Raw genomic sequence first — 15507 nt, 5'->3', positions numbered from 1 at the left:
AAATAGAAATATCTCCTTTCGTAGTCACTTTTTTTGCGTGGAGGGACCAAAAAATTCCCCATTCATTTCCACTGCCCAATAAATAGCATTTATGCTGCTAGAGGAAGTCGGCGTGATGTCACGTTGACGTCACCTCGCTTAGCAACGTGTTGCCATTTTGCGAAGGGGGCACGCACAGCTAAACATTCCGTAGACAAACGTCTGAAATTCATATATTTCAGGTGTGTTTTGCGTCTTTTTTCCTAAAAACGTCTTAAACATGGCTTACTATTATCACAAGTCACTGCCAACAGATGCAAGGAGGCGATACAATTTAAAATTACCGTGTATTGGCTTGCAAATCAGCCCGTACAAAGTCGCAGCTGATACCTGGATGAACGGAATGGCCTGCAGTGGAATTCGGAAACATCTACAACTACCTCATAAAGTCACCCGTAAGTTGACCTTTATCAATTACGTGGAATATGTACAGTGTGGAACTAAGGAAACTGGTAGTATATACGGAGTGATTATATCTGCCGTAACCAGTCATTCGCCTCCAAACGTTATTTAGCCATGAACACGTCACGGCAAAATAACCACTACCCACCAGGCCAATAATATACCGAGTGACTAATAAGAACAGTTCACGGCAAAAGAAAAATAACGCTTTGTGAGTTGCTGGTTACGGTAATAATAACCACTGCGTAGTCTATTGAATCCCAACAGCTAATTGGGGCAAAAAAAAAAAAATCGATTTACTCACCAGTGATAAAATGTCGGCTGCAAATGTAAATGTGCTTGGATTTAGGTTCCCACAGGCAAGAATCGTCCACGGAAGCGTCTTCGTTTGCTGTTCCTCGATGATTTGCTTTCAGCCATTTGTTTCTCCTTTTCTTCTCACGAGGAAGAATGAAGAACTTCAAATGTGGCTCCCAACTCTTGTGTGACAACCCGCAACACAGCAACTTTTAGTCATTCCGACGGAAAAAAGGTCGCAAATAAGACAAAAGTTCAACGCGTTGTATTACAGTGCACGACAGAGCAACTGCTTGTGACTCGTCTTTTGCCCCATTTTCAATATGGCGACGCTTTGTTGTGGCTGGTGACGTCATTAATGCCCGGATGTCCGACTGCCTCTATGTTCATTTCGACTGTACGGTCAGGGTTATGGCTAGGCTAAGCCAAACTAAGCTAGGGTTACAGGAAGAAACTGTGTTAGAGTAAGGTGATGCTAATGACGGCCATATATCTACTGTATTTCAACAGTTCAGACTTCAAAGTAGTTTGCTCGCTCCTCATGACAAAATATTTTGGGATGCAAAAAGTTTGCCCTGGAATCATTTGACTCCACGCTCACTGGTATTAGACCCACAAAAACTTTAACCCATTGCCTCCCATTCATATTGAACTCGAACAAGTCTCCATCACTGACATTTCTAGGCCAAGGCCATTGACGGCCATATACGTCAATTCCATTGACAGGAAGTGACTCTGGAAAAAATCAACAGGAAGTCAGCCCAAAATCAGGACGTGACCCCAAATCAACAGGAAGTGACCCTAAAATGCACCCAAGTCAATAGGATGTAACCTGATATCAGCAAGAAGTGACCCCGAAATTCTGCCAAATCAACAGGAAGTGACCCCAATTCAACAGGAAGCGATCCTAAAATGCACCAAAATCAACAGGTACCGTCTTAGGTGTTTACCGATCGACCGTCACGGCAAAGCCAGTGTCACAATTTCTCTAGAAATGACATTTTGTCGTTTATTGAATACATTTCTTTGCAACGGCCCTTTCAGTCAGAATGTGACAAAACACGACTTTCGGCCTTCGCGTCGACATCTTATCCGCTTTGCGCGGCGACGCGTTTAAGTCCGCCCGACGGCACGTCCGCCCGCAACCCCCGGGGGCGAGGACCGACGGCCGTCGGGAAAGCAGTAGTCTGCGAGCTCCGCCTCCGCGCCTAGATCTTTTCCACGTAGTTTCCGGGGAACATTCCCTCTCTGCCGCGGAGGCGTCCGAACCACCAGCCCGACGCATCTGAACGCAAACACCTTATCGTTAGTAGAAGAAAATGGAGAAATACGGGGCGCGCGAGAAACGGGCTAAAGAAGGGGACGGCACCTTCGGTGAGAATCTCGATGACGTCGTCCGTATTGAAGCTGAGCTCGTCCGTGTCCTGGGCGTCGTAAGCGTAGAGAGCGCGGCACTGCGGGGAACGGGGCTTGGGTTTGGGGGCCGGTTTGGGTCGACCCGCTCCCGGGACCGGCTTCACCTCCTTGGAACGCCGACGCTGCAGCCTACGGACGCGACGACAAACGGAGCAGGTTGGTCAAAAGCGGGAAGCCGCGCGGGCGTGACGGACCGACGATTCGGGAGGTGTCTGAAGTGCGGCCCGGTTTTGTTTGGCCCAAGGCAAATGATGGAAATATTGAATGTGGAATGCACAAGAAGCTTCAATTCAGCCCGCGTTCTGTTGCACTTTTCATCTTGAACACTAGACGCAGCTTAAACGGTGAGCTCTACCCCAAATCTAACCACATGTTGCAATCAATGTCGGAAACTAGAATTTCACAATTGTCTTTGACATGCAGTAAATAAACTTAGTCCAATGTAATGAATGTGATGTTATCTCAGTTGTGAGTTTTCTTCTGCAAACTTGTTTTTACTGGTGTCAATAGATCATATACAGGAAGTCCTCTGGTTACCGTGTCTTCGACCTACGACGTTCCGACACCAGTGCCTCGTCCGCCATGGCGTCCCCAGCGCGCACTGTAGTTTCTGCCTAGCTAATGCACAGTTTCTTTCTTTCTTTCCAATTTATCAGAAATTTGGGTGACGTCGTCAGCGTGAAACGGAACCGTCGTAATTCCGGGACTGTTCCCATATCTTTCTACCTCCGGATTATATAGCCACTGGTCGCAGTTCTAGACATTATATCAATTTCAACCGGCATCGGGCGATCGCGTTTCACTGCCGTCGACTCACCCGGCGGCGCCTTGTTCCGGGACGTTCATGAAGCCCATGTCCACCTCAAGAGGGCGCCCGCTGTCGCGCCGGGTCTGGCTCTGGAGGCGTGGCAGACTGGGCTGCTCCATGCTGGACTGTTGCCTCAGTAACGAGCCTCTGGCAGCGCTGCCCCGCCGTTCGGCGGCACCCCTTCCTCGAGGAACTGACAAAGCGGACACGGGACGATGGGCGCGGCCCTTGCCGACGTCGCGACGGTCGGTCCGTGTACCTGAGTCGCTTCGGTAGTCCGGCGCGGTCCGGTTTTCCCGGTAGAAACTCTTGCGGTTGTCCTTCCTGGTAGGTCCTGAGAGAAGACTCCGAGTCAGAAGAGACTCCGGGCGCTCGGGCCTTTTCTCGGTTTTCCTCACTTGAGTTTTTAGGCAAACCCGGTCCGATGGAGACGTGCAAAACCTTCCCGCTCGGTTTCAGGAGCACCTGGTCTCCCTGACCAGGCTGGAACTGGATTTGCCTGGACCCCGACGAGCTAAACGGGCCCCAGCCTTCCTTCTTGACTTTAAACTCCAGCCTGAAAGAGCAGAAGAGGGCGAACGGTTCAAAGACCCGATGCGGGCGGTGAGAAGACGCGGCGGCGCTCACAGGTTATTGAACTTGAGCGGAAGATTATTCTGAGTTTTCTCATGATGACGCTTGATGAGCAGACTGAGGAACTCCGTCTTGAAAACACTCTGGAGGACGCTGTCGTACTCTTGTTGATGAATGATAAAGATGTCGTCCTGAAGAGTGCTACGGGGCCGCGTTCGGTAAGTGTCTCATTTGACTCTTCTGTTAAATACTTCTCCGAGTGGAGAATCTTACGGGACGGAGTCTCGGTTCGCGTTCCGAGCCTGGATTTGTACCTGAGGGAAACGGACTGGATACTGCCGAGTTCCATCTTCCTCTTGAGAACCTCCCGGATTTGCCCTTTGTCCGGACCCTGCTTCACCTTCTCTCGACCGATCAGGTACAAGAACTTGGGGGTGAGTATAAGGTCGCGCTTCACCGTCTGCTCCGGAGAGAGAAAGAAAGAAGAAAAGCTCGGGCGTGGTCAGGCCAAATCTGCGGAGCTTAGAGTCTCGTCCCGCGCCTAGCTCACCCTGAAGCGGCGGTCAAATTTGACCACCACGTCGGCAAAGTCGATTCTTTCTCTGCGGCCTACGAACTGGCGGATCTCCGGGTGGACGTCGGTGCCGATGTAGTCGCCCACAAAGTTCCTGTTCAAACTGTTTTTGCGCCTTTCCTTTTTGTTCAAGAGGATGTCAGATGCTAGAAAAAGGAGAAGAAGAAGAGTGAAGCGGAAGAATCTGCCGAGCGAGCAGGGAAAGCGCTCTCACCTTCTTCCCTCATCTTCACGTACTTGCGGACGGCAACGTGTTTCCGCCAAGCCTTCTGGATGACCCGAGCGTAACCGTTGTACTTGCGCTCTCTCATCTCCTCAAGCAGGAAGAGCTGCAGAAGAGATGACCACAGCACAACCGGTTGGCATCCTATTCTATGCTGTATTATCGCGAATCCTGACACCGAGGTTTTCTAGTGTGTTTAATTCGCCTAGTAATGCTTGAGTCCCATCTAACGTGATAGTCCCTCAGACAAGTGGAGATGCCCAGTGGGTGCCGACCCAGGGCCATGGCTCTTCCCCAGCCAATCCGGGGGTGGGTGGCCCACAGCTGATCCCTCCTCCTGCAGCCCAGCAAAAGGGCCATCCTCACCCCCCAGGGATCCAGGGTGGTCCCCCGGGCCACCATCCACCGGCCTTCAGAGATGGGATCAGGGGACGCACAATCACTACCCCCCCCACTCCCACCCCCAAGGGCTCACGGGCCGCAGCCCCCCAACCGGCACAGCACATTGCGGGACCCCCAATGGCCCACCAAGCCCAGGGCAGGGCAGGACCCCCCCGCTGGAACAGGCTTCCCTCCCTCCCTTCCCTTGGAAAACAGAGTCAGACAAGCTGGGACCCCCCGCGCTTCAACACTGTTGTCGTCCAACATGCCTCCGAGCATGCATTGCGGCGCTACAGATTTCAATAACATTCAAGGTGGATGTTAAAAATGGCAGGTTTGCATGTTACGTGTTTTGGATCCCCCTGGTGGTGAGTTGCAATTTGTTATTTTCTGATCAGGCATATTTTGGCCACCTAACGAAAGTTAAGACCCACGTTAACAATAGAAAGAAGAAAATTAAAAGCATTGTTGAGGAAGAGCACGTTTTTGGTCTCATTAATTCGGGACGGGCATAATTATGGTTCTAACCGGACTACCTGCAGTGGTATCCAACCTTCATCACACCAGTTGACCATGGTATGCAGTTTCTTATTATGTGATCATTTTAGTTTTGTTTTGAAAGCGTGAGTTTGAATGAGCTTTGATTTGATGACCTTGTCAGTGCTTGTGAAGTGAATAGAAGCCTGCCTCTTTTTCTGCTACACATTGTATGCGGGAACGGTTCCTCCCTCTCTCACACGCGACACAGAGTGACTGGTGGTAAACTGCGCTCAAATATTTGGAGGCTATATTGCTGAAATCACGTGGCAGCGCCCGTGCCGAGAGAAAGTGCGCTTCCTCTACGCGTCTTCGTACCGACTCCGGAGCTTTAATGAAGACTTTGGTCTTCCCCAGCTGGAATTGGTCATCGTCCATGTTGACAGAGTTGAGGAGGCGCAGGACCCCCTGACGCTCGTCACCTCGCCAGGCGGGCCAAGTCTCTTTGGTCAGGATGGCGTACCTGCGCGAGGAGGCCGGCCCAAAGTCAACCGCCGCACCGCCTTTCCGTGGCTCTTTGCTCTCCCACCTCTGCAGGAACTTGTTGAAAAGGCGACGGTAGGCGTATCCCGCTCGACGGACCCGGATGTTCTCGCGGAGGCCCAGGTACTCCACCTGGTGACGCACCCGGTTCTCCTCCCAGTCCCGAGGCCGTTTGGTCTCGTTGGGTTTGATGCAGCGAATGTAGTGAGGCGTGCTCTTCATGAGCGTCTGGACCAGAGTGTTGGCTTGTTTCTAACCAAAGAGGAAACAAATCTGGGTCAGACCCGCCCGGGCAGACGAGGGACCGTCGGGCGCCCACCTTGATCTTGCCGCCGGCCGTGGTGGGACGTCCTCTCTTCTCGACGTTCAGGTTCTCGGGGAAAAGCGCTCGGACGAAGGGACTGAACGCGAAGGCACCGCACGCGGGTGTCAGCCGGCGGTCGGAACGGTGCGACGCCGCGCGGTCGAGGCGTACTTACAACTCACTGCTTTGCATCAGCTCGATGATGTCGTTGAACAACACGTCCCTGTTCCTCTCGCAGAAGCCGTTGACGTCGTAGGACACCTGAAGGGCGTCGTGGCGTTACGTCGGACGGACGGAGACGACGTCGACGACGGCGCACCTTTCCGGCGTAGTGGTGTACGACGAATCCTTTGTTCCAGCTGCTGAAGTGCTCGTGCGAGCCCACCTGACCTTGAAGTTTCTGGAGCAACGTCTGGTCGGCGCCGTCGCCTTTGGCGTGCATGGTGGCGCACACGTCGTCTAAGACGCTCATGATGCCGGGAGGATTCTGGACAGAAAAGATAAAACAGCCGTTTGCGTACGTTCGACCAGCTCTCGCTGAAGCGGAACAAATGGGATCCTCAAGATGTTTCACCGTTAACTCTTTAGACGAGAGTTGTAGATATATATTTCCGTTCATTCGAATAACCATATATTTAACCAGCCATATAACCTTTTCCCATACTCACAGTCACTCTTTGTTCTCACAACCGTGCATTTTATCAACTGGGCAAACATCTGCCCATATTACTTCTTTGGGCTGACGTACAGGGAGTTCTTCACCTCCCCAGGTTAAGCCTGATATGTCTGTTCACTTTCTTATCTAGGAGGCGGCACTAGGCTGCCCTCTGGGTTTCTTCACTGTTTGTTACGGTATGCGCTCTGAGGACCGCCACACATCTTCTTGGGGGCACTTTGTGGCTGCCGCGAATGTGTGTCGCCAGGGCCGTGCAAAGACCGAAGGAGGGGCAGGTGCTCATAGATCAAAAGGAGCACATGAACCAAAATTCAATACACCTTACAACAACATAACTTCCATATTAACCCGCTTTGCATTGTTATTGGCTGTGACTGTGACACTTTCATTGGGAGGGGGAACAGTGAATAGAAATCAACACTGTGATCAACACTTTCTGGCTGTGACTCAGTCAGTCTGCCTCTTTTCTTCCTTCAACCTTTATATCAAAACTTCCTTACTCAACTTGTTGGTCATCTGCGAACAAACCAAATTAGATGTTCACTGAGCCACTATCATCACTTTTTTTTTTTTGTAAAACTATTATTTCATTATTAGAGAACTTAAAGATGTATACCTTTCTAGATAACGTTGTGAAGAGAACGAACAAATATGGTTGCCTATAGAGAGTAGAGACACACGGGTTGAAATAGCCTTGGGGCGGGGGGTAATTCACTGTTAAAGTAGAAAACTATATAGGATGAAACTACATATTATATTTTTAAAAATCCACAAAATAAACCTGGTGTAAGAGTTTTCACTGCAGTATTTGCTCGAACACTGTTCAATCGGATAACACCATTTGTTTTTAACCGCAAGATGTCCTCAGACTCCTCACCACACACCCAGGTCACAGAGGAACAGTGTGCTTTTATGCGCCGGCTTAGCGGCACTCAGATTTTTTTATTTATTTTTTTTAAAGGTGTTTTCGGTGTTCAAGTAAAGTACTCGGCGGCATGCCTGCCCAGTCGGCCAGCACGTATACGCACACACGCACACACACAAAAAAAAGCCCAGTAGAAAGGGGCACTTTGGGCATGTAGGGGCAAAGGGACAGGTGCTCAAGCACCCAACGAATTAAAAATGGACTCTTTTCCTTCAGATTCTTAAAGGAAATGCTCCAAATTGTACAGGAAGTTAACACGGTACTCCCCAAGATGTTGCTTATTAGATCAGGTTCTAGACTGGTTTGCTCCCAATTTAGAGGCTCATTCCATTTCTTTTAACTGCTGGTCCTCGATCTGATGGGAGGAGGAACTGGTTTTCTCAGTGGACTCACACTTGGTATGAGGGAATACAACAGACCAATGGGCAGCCTGGTCTCAAATTTTGACCTGTTTATAAAACATGCTGTAAAAATGGGAAGAATTTTGAACAGGAATTTGCTAAATAAATAGCTTGTTGGCTTAGATATATTGGTTTTGAAAGAAATTGCTTTATTATCTAATTACTAAGGGTTCGGTGAATCCACTTGTGGGGTTCGGTACCTTTAGAAAGGTTAAGACCAACAGCCCTAGAATCAACAGAAAACATACAGCAAGTGTCTCTGGAAGGCCCCAAAAATCAACAGGATGGGACCAATAGATAGGAAGTGAGCCAGAAACACCCCAAAATCACCAAGAAAGGATCCAAAATGTAGTGGAATTTAACACCACTGCCCCAAAGTGTAGTAGAGGTGAGGGAAAATCAACAGGAGGCCTGAAATTGACAACTATGGACATCCAATTGATATGACATGCTGTCACACGCATCTTTCAGTGCCACGCTTGACGCCCACTCTATTTGGACTGGGAAGGGGGCCAATGAACCAACGTTGTGAATATTAGTCGACGAGTTAAATTCGATGACATTCAAAAAATAAAGATCCCCGTCGTAACAAGGCTCGTTTTCATTGAAGAGGTCCAAGAAAACTCACCAATTTGGACTCGATGAGATCACACACCACTTTGTTATTGAAATACTCGATGGCTGTCCATTTGATTCCTTCCTGAACGTACTCCTCCTACACACGCACGCACGCACGCACGCACGTCTCCGTTAGGGAAAGACGGCGAACGCCTGGGCGGTTGTGGTCGCACCTGCTCCGCCTTCAGCGTGAGTTGGATGAAAATCTGCTGCAGCTTTTCGTTGACAAAGTTGATGCAGAACTGCTCAAAACCATTTTGCTGGAGTCGGAAAATTGCGGGATTAGGGAAGGGCGGGCCGGGAAGCGGAAAAGCCGAGTTAGGCACGCTACCTGAAAGATCTCGAAGCCGTAGATGTCCAAAACTCCGATGTTGAACTCCTCTTGATCCTTCTGCATGGCTCTGTTAACGCGCTGGCACAAATACACGCGCAGGGTCAGAGACGGACACGAGAACGGGCAGAGCGGGACGGCGCAAGACTGACGTCGACCAGGAAGTCAAAGAGGCGGCTGTAGAGGGCTTTGGCCAGGGCGTCGCGGGTGAAGCAGGCCTGCTCCGTGTTCAGGGTGACCGAGATGGACTCGGTCTTGCCGCCCCACTTGCTGTCCATGATCCTGCTGGTCAGTTTGTCGCACAGAGCGTCCTGAGGGATCCCCAGCAGGAAGGACGGGAAGGCCAGAACTAAAGCACGCGCACGGCGTTACGCCAGCCGCCGTTGCAGAGTCGCGCCGCGCCCGGACTTACAGTCGGCGCTCTCCACCACCGCAAAGTTGTTCTCTTCGCGAAAGTTGATGTTCCCGAGGTGGAGGATGCCCGCCACCAGCTGAACCACCGAATCCTGGTCCTCCGCGGAGAGGCCCACCACCGACATGGCCTCCTGACACGTGCGTACAGAAACACGCGGACCACTAGTCAGTTGTCACAAAACTACAATTGTCAACTCGATATCGATAGCTAGTCAAAACAAAATACCCGATAATTGATATCAATGCTACATCAGTAAGAACTAGAAAATGCCATTTCTGGGGAAATAGCGGTGACAGTTGGTATATCGGGTTTCTTCCTGTTGACCTGGAGGCATTTTGGGGGTCACTTCCTGGAGATCTTGTATCACTTCCGGTTGTTTTGGGGGCATTTGGAGCAGTATGAAGCAAATTTGAGAAAATACTAGCCCAGTGTGCTTTAATGTCCTGAAATTTTTCCTGTGTAAATTATGTGATTTGGAGAAAAACTGTGGGACAAGTAGCATTTTGTAATGTCACACTTTAACATTTCACTATGGATACTTTTGACAACCCTACCGAGAGAACGGTATAGATGGATATTAAGAGCAAGGCGGACGGACCAAAGTGTCGGAGAATTCCTTCTTGTCGTTGACGTCTTCCACCGTGAACGTTCCCGACTGGTTGAGGTAGTTGTAGTAGTCTGGGGTCGTGACGCCCAGGTTTTCCCTCTGCTCCCCGCTCGCCCCCTCCAGCAACTGAGAGCCAGGGGTCAAAGGTGAGCGGGGCCGGTGGCCGTTACGCACGCGCCGGCCGACCGGCGGTACCTGATAGTAGATGTGGAAGTTCCTCTCGCCGGGATTTTGCGAAACCACTCGGCTCTTCTCCAGGAGGAAATTGGAGATTTTCCCACCGTCGGGAGCGCCGCCTCTGCTGAACTGGATCTCAAAGTACTTTCCCTGTGAGGAGAAGCAGAGTGCACTCGTCACGGGCGGGTGTCGCACGAGTTGTTTTACGTGCGCGTGTGCGGGGAGTACTAACGAAGCGGCTGGAATTGTTGTTCCGAACCGTCTTGGCGTTCCCGAAGGCCTCCAGCAGCGGGTTGGACTGCAGGATGATGTCCTTCACGTGCTGCGCAAACATTCAGTCGTGCAAATGCATCTGGACTCAGTCTCTCTTTAAACTCCGCCCCCACCCTCCACCTACCTGCACCTTGTCTCCGCCCCCCGACACCTTGGATACGTAGCTCATGATGTACTTGGCCGCCACCGTCTTCCCGGCGCCGCTCTCGCCGCTGAAGAAGGCGGACAGGCGGTCAGAAGTGGAAATCTTTGTCCCTTTAGGAAACAAAGTCCCACCCACCTGATGATGACGCACTGGTTCTCGCTGTCGATCATCATGTTACGGTAAACGTCGTCGGCCAGCGCGTAGATGTGAGGCGGGTTCTCGTACTGGGCCTGTGACACATCACGTCGTTATAGTACTTCTCTAGCTAGTTCAGTGGACGTGTTCTAGTCAAAACCTGCTACAGAGGTTACAAATGCGTGCGATAAACTATACTACTGTAGTTTACAGACTTCAAAACGTCAATTTCACCAGTATGTAGAATGGAAGAATGAAAGGACTCTCGACTCTATGTGTACTCTATCATCAAGAATGCATACACAGCCTCCCCCATCTAGGACAGTCTATTCCCGACAGTCTATTCCCGGCTCCACCCGCCTTAGCCGACAAACAAAGCCCCAAAAAATAACCATCATCACCCGGCCTAGACGATGCCCTCCGACAACTCCAGGACTACTTTGAACAGACACGGTGAGCGACGTTCCACCAAAAGGACCTGGCCACATTCACAGATACAGTACTCTCTACATCCAATACTACATGGGTATGGTCACTGGGGAGAAGACTGTCCGAGTGGACCCAATACAAAAACTGAGGATGGCCTACCACGTCCACTCACATCTCAGAGCCCGCGATGAGGCCTTTAAATCTGCCGACAGAGCTTCCTACAGTAGAGCTCGCATTAACCTGAGGAGAGGTATCAAGGTTGCCAAAGCAGACTACAAGGGTAAGATAGAAGGGGAACTCAATAACCCCTGACAGGGGTGGCAGGTCATACAGTCCCTCACCGACTACAAGGGCTGTGCTGCAACATCTGGGGTCTCAAACGCAAAACTAGCAGAGAAGCTCGAGTAGAAGATGTGAGACGGGTACTCCGTGCTGTCAACCCCGGCAAGGCCACAAGACCAGATGGAGTACCAGGACGAATACTCAAGGCATGTGATGACCAACTAGCACCAGCCTTCACTGACATCTTCAACCTGTCACATCAAAACAGTCCCTAAAAATTCACCCACGAGAAACCTCAATGACTTCAGACCAATAGCGCTCACCCTATTACAAAGTGCTTTGAAAAACTAGTACTGGGGTGCGTCAAAGTCCATCTCCGCTACCCCGACCAAGAACAGGTTGCATACCGGCCAAACAGATGGACAAAATACGCAATAACCGCCGTCCTCCACGCTGCACCTCGCTACCTCGAGAAGAGAGAGATCTATGTCAGAACGGTCCTCATCGATGACCGCTCAGCCTCCAACATTAACCAACCTTGGTCTCCTGCCCTCCGCTGAATCAAAACTTTCTGGTCAACTGACCCTAGCGCATGAAGCTTAGTCCCCATCTCCCACGTACCGGGTCTAGTACCCTACTCACTCTACACACGCACGACTGCAGTCTCACCCGCCCTGAGAACACCATTGTGAATCTGGCAGATGAGACAACGGCAGCTGGGATGACCACCGACGGGAACGAGGAGACCTACAGAGACGTGGTTCTCAGACTCAGTGAGCGGGGCGCCTTCAACAACCTGGCAATACATCTCTCCAAGACTAAGGAGCTCATCCTGAACTTCCGACGACACAAAACCACCCTTGCCTCCCTGTACATCAACGCCAAAAGCGTGGAGCAAGTGGAGTCCTTCAAATTCCTCGGGGTCCACATCTCCGCTGACCTCTCCCGGGCTACCGACACCACTGCACTGGTTAAGAAAGACGACACTTCCTGAGAGGAACGACTCAACGACAACCTGCCGGTGACCTTCTATCGGTTGGCCATTGAGAGCCCGCTGAGCTACGCTGTATCAGTGTGGCACTCGAGCTGCACGGAAGCAGAGAGAAGAAGGTCAGCGGCTGCCTCCTTCGGAATTGGGAGCCAAAAAATGGTATGGGCGCAACGCTAGATTTGTGATATTTCTTTGGACTTAGTTCATTTTGGACGGGGGCGTGGGTTTCTGAAGTGTACTTTGGAGCATGGGGTAAAAAATATCACTGTATGGTATGATACGTCTATCAAGTAGCGAGTGTGTCTGGTACCGCTCCCTGGTAGAGGTCCACTTCTCTGTCTGTGAAATATGGAAGTTGCTTAAAAGGGTTGACGGAGATCAGAACCGGCCCGATGTAGGTCTGCCAAAAAAAGGGTCAAGGTTCATGTGGCGCTAACAGCGGCCCGGCGGGAAAAACAAATGCCAAGGATACGAAAATGTAGTCGTCCATGTATCTCTTCTTAAGGTTCTCCGTAATGGCGTCCTCGTTGATTTTGGACAGGAGCACCATGTCGTCCACGCCGCTCACCTTCACGTCCTGGGCCAGCCAATGGTAGCGCTCCTTACTCCCCTGCGACATTTGAGAAAAGCCTTAACAACGGATCGGGCAAAAAGTGGCTTTTCGCTGCCGGCGCCAGAAGGTGGGCCACAGGCAGGCGTGTCTCCTCTTGAATTTCCAACATTCCAAAGTCCTGTCGGCTCACGTCGGTGGACGCGTGCACGGACTGGATGTTGGAATATGGTTTACTCTTTCAGTTGAGACCTTTAAAGGACAAGTGACTACGTTTCAGAAAACTTTAATATTAGCAATTACAATACATACTATGAATCAATATAGTATTTTTGATTATTTTAGAATCATCAATGAATTACCAAATGAATACAATGTTGATAAAAGCTAAACGGATTATTTTTAAAGTGAATAAACCCTTAAACTACGGTCCCAAATAACATTCTAAAGTGGCTATATATATTTTTTTTATCGTATTTAACCTCATTGATGGCGATAGAGGTCCAATTCATTTAAACTGGGAGAACGGGCGGCGAATGCTCATGTTTTGCTGCCGTTGACGATGCTAGACGTCCAATCCATTTGCCCCTCCCAGTTCACACAAATTGGATGTGTAGCGATGGCAGTCAATGAGTTAAATGAGTGCCCTCTAAGGGTTAATTTAAAAAAAAAATTATAATTGGTGCATAAAAAGGTTGGCGGGTACGCGTGTTTTACAGCAATAACACCAAGAGCTGATAAAGGAAACGGTAAAAGTTATGGAGTAGGAATCTAGAAAGACATTCCAGAACACAAGAGTTAACAGTCCAAAGAGCGGAAGAGACGGAACCGCAACTTTAATGAGTACAAGACTACGAGGGCGTGTCGGACTCACCATGTCTTGCTCCCCGACCGACCGTCCGTCCGTCCGTCCGTCAGTCACTTCCTCGAAAGTGGAAGCTGAGTCACGTTTAGATCCGACGATTCCGCTCGAGTCCACTTACATAGGGTGGCTGGTCTGAAGACAGACCGAGCGTCAAGACGAGCGGAGCCTGTGCAGGTGTAAACAGGTAAAGTAAGCTCCTCCCGCTTCAAGGAATCCTGGGGAAAACGCGCGTGCCCTGCCCGCCCCCTGCTGCCAGGATACAAAAGTGAGACATTAAAGGGCAGAGGTAGAGACGAGAGTAGCAAAAGATTGGACTCAAGTAAAAGTAGCCGTCCAAAAAATTGACTCACGAACTTGTAAAAAAAAAAAAAATTCTGTGAAAGGAATTCTCGAGTTGTGAGTAACATTGTGAGTAACTGCTTACACTTTTTTTTTTTTAATTTTACAGGAGAGCTGCACATTAAAAAATGGAAATGTGGTGAACATTATGGCGAAGCTTTCCACTGTACTCTGTACAATGACAATAAAGGCTTTCTATTCTATTAATAACATTAATAATATACACCTCTTGAAAAGGGTTGTCACCAGTCAATTTGTTACTATAAATACTTTGACTCTTGAATGGAAGATCAATACTTGGTGATGGCATAGGTTATGGTATTGAGAAATGACTGTGCTCCCAGGAAAATCTGAAGGACTGGATAAGGGGTGGTACCGCCCAAAAAACCTGCTTTTTCCCACCCCTTTTCCAGCTACTTTGTTAATATTATTTTGTTATGATCATTATCACAACTATTAATATCAATATTTTCTTCTCTTGTTGTTTTTATTTTATAACTGCTCGAAAAAAAAAAAAAAAAAAAAAAAAATGGTATATTTTTTCTCGGCCCAACGTCCTCTCCTGTATAGCAACTGTACTATAATCGATTCATGAGTGCCCTCTAGTGGGTTCAAACCTGTTAACACGATCCTTTTTTTCATGGTCTATCCATACCAAATGAAAGCGAGAAGGGAGGCTGATATCCGCCCGCGCTTTCGAGTGATATTGACTCTGTATCAAATAGTTCCATTTTTTTTTTACTTGATTCGAATATGAATGCATTGACTTTGCCTAGACCAGGGGTCAACAACCTGCGGCTCTAGAGCCTCTAGCGCTGCCCTAGTAGCTCCCTGGAGCTTATTCCAAAATGTTTGAAAATGGAAAAAGATGGGGAAGGGAAATTTATATTTTGTTTTAATTAGGTTTCTGTAGGAGGACAAAATGACAGAAACCTTCATCTAATTCATAAATATTGTAATTTAATTTTGTAAGTTAAACTTGAGGCGACATTGTACAACAGAGTAGTCACGTGGTGCGTCAGTCTCTATAGGATGCACTGCAGGGAAAATGAACATTTATTCATTAAGGCTCATTATGTATTTGTAGCCAACGTAGTCATTTTGAAAGTAGGCTAATATAGCTAGCATAGGTACATACAGCTTGAGTTGTATTTATTTTTTGGTGGCTCCGGACATCATTGTTTTTGGTCCAATATGGCTCTTTCAACATTTTGGGTTGCTGTCCCCTGGCCAAGTCCAACGCTGCCGCAGTGAAGCCATGTTGGTAGGGGCGACGAATGGTCAATTGAAATGAGTTTATCAGTGGTAGGG

General features: G+C 49.3%; 1 protein-coding gene across 3 annotated transcripts; it reads right to left on the bottom strand.

Annotated features, from left to right (window-relative positions):
• Nucleotides 1-1797: 1797 nt before the first annotated feature.
• Nucleotides 1798-14036, bottom strand: myo1eb (myosin IEb). Of its 3 annotated transcripts, XM_057833359.1 has the most exons (27): nucleotides 13867-14036; nucleotides 12915-13052; nucleotides 12753-12842; nucleotides 10741-10835; nucleotides 10585-10672; nucleotides 10420-10509; nucleotides 10206-10337; nucleotides 10002-10136; nucleotides 9401-9533; nucleotides 9141-9337; nucleotides 8989-9069; nucleotides 8831-8917; nucleotides 8668-8754; nucleotides 6357-6524; nucleotides 6213-6298; nucleotides 6053-6134; nucleotides 5780-5985; nucleotides 5569-5713; nucleotides 4324-4438; nucleotides 4086-4255; nucleotides 3850-3995; nucleotides 3590-3736; nucleotides 3361-3518; nucleotides 3222-3296; nucleotides 2972-3155; nucleotides 2108-2283; nucleotides 1798-2023 (listed from the first exon to the last, which is right to left on the bottom strand). In XM_057833359.1, exons 1-27 carry the CDS (start codon nucleotides 13867-13869, stop codon nucleotides 1947-1949), a joined length of 3291 nt encoding a protein of 1096 aa, XP_057689342.1. In that variant the 5' UTR covers nucleotides 13870-14036; the 3' UTR covers nucleotides 1798-1946. The 3 variants fall into 3 exon arrangements, with proteins under 3 accessions (XP_057689342.1, XP_057689343.1, XP_057689345.1); XM_057833360.1 differs by lacking the exon at nucleotides 8668-8754; XM_057833362.1 differs by lacking the exons at nucleotides 8668-8754; nucleotides 8831-8917; nucleotides 8989-9069; nucleotides 9141-9337; nucleotides 9401-9533.
• Nucleotides 14037-15507: the final 1471 nt, after the last annotated feature.

This window comes from Corythoichthys intestinalis, chromosome 4 (assembly GCF_030265065.1).
Source record: "Corythoichthys intestinalis isolate RoL2023-P3 chromosome 4, ASM3026506v1, whole genome shotgun sequence".
Lineage (NCBI taxonomy): Eukaryota > Metazoa > Chordata > Actinopteri > Syngnathiformes > Syngnathidae > Corythoichthys > Corythoichthys intestinalis.
Note: the sequence above shows the minus strand (reverse complement) of the source record. Positions and strands in the feature narration are given on the sequence as shown.

Coding starts and splice junctions, on each gene's coding strand:
- myo1eb (XM_057833359.1), bottom strand. Junction 10,836..12,752: donor TGGACCTCTACCAGGGAGCG/GTACCAGACACA, acceptor GATGTGTCACAG/GCCCAGTACGAGAACCCGCC. Junction 3,996..4,085: donor AATTTGACCGCCGCTTCAGG/GTGAGCTAGGCG, acceptor TCTCCGGAGCAG/ACGGTGAAGCGCGACCTTAT.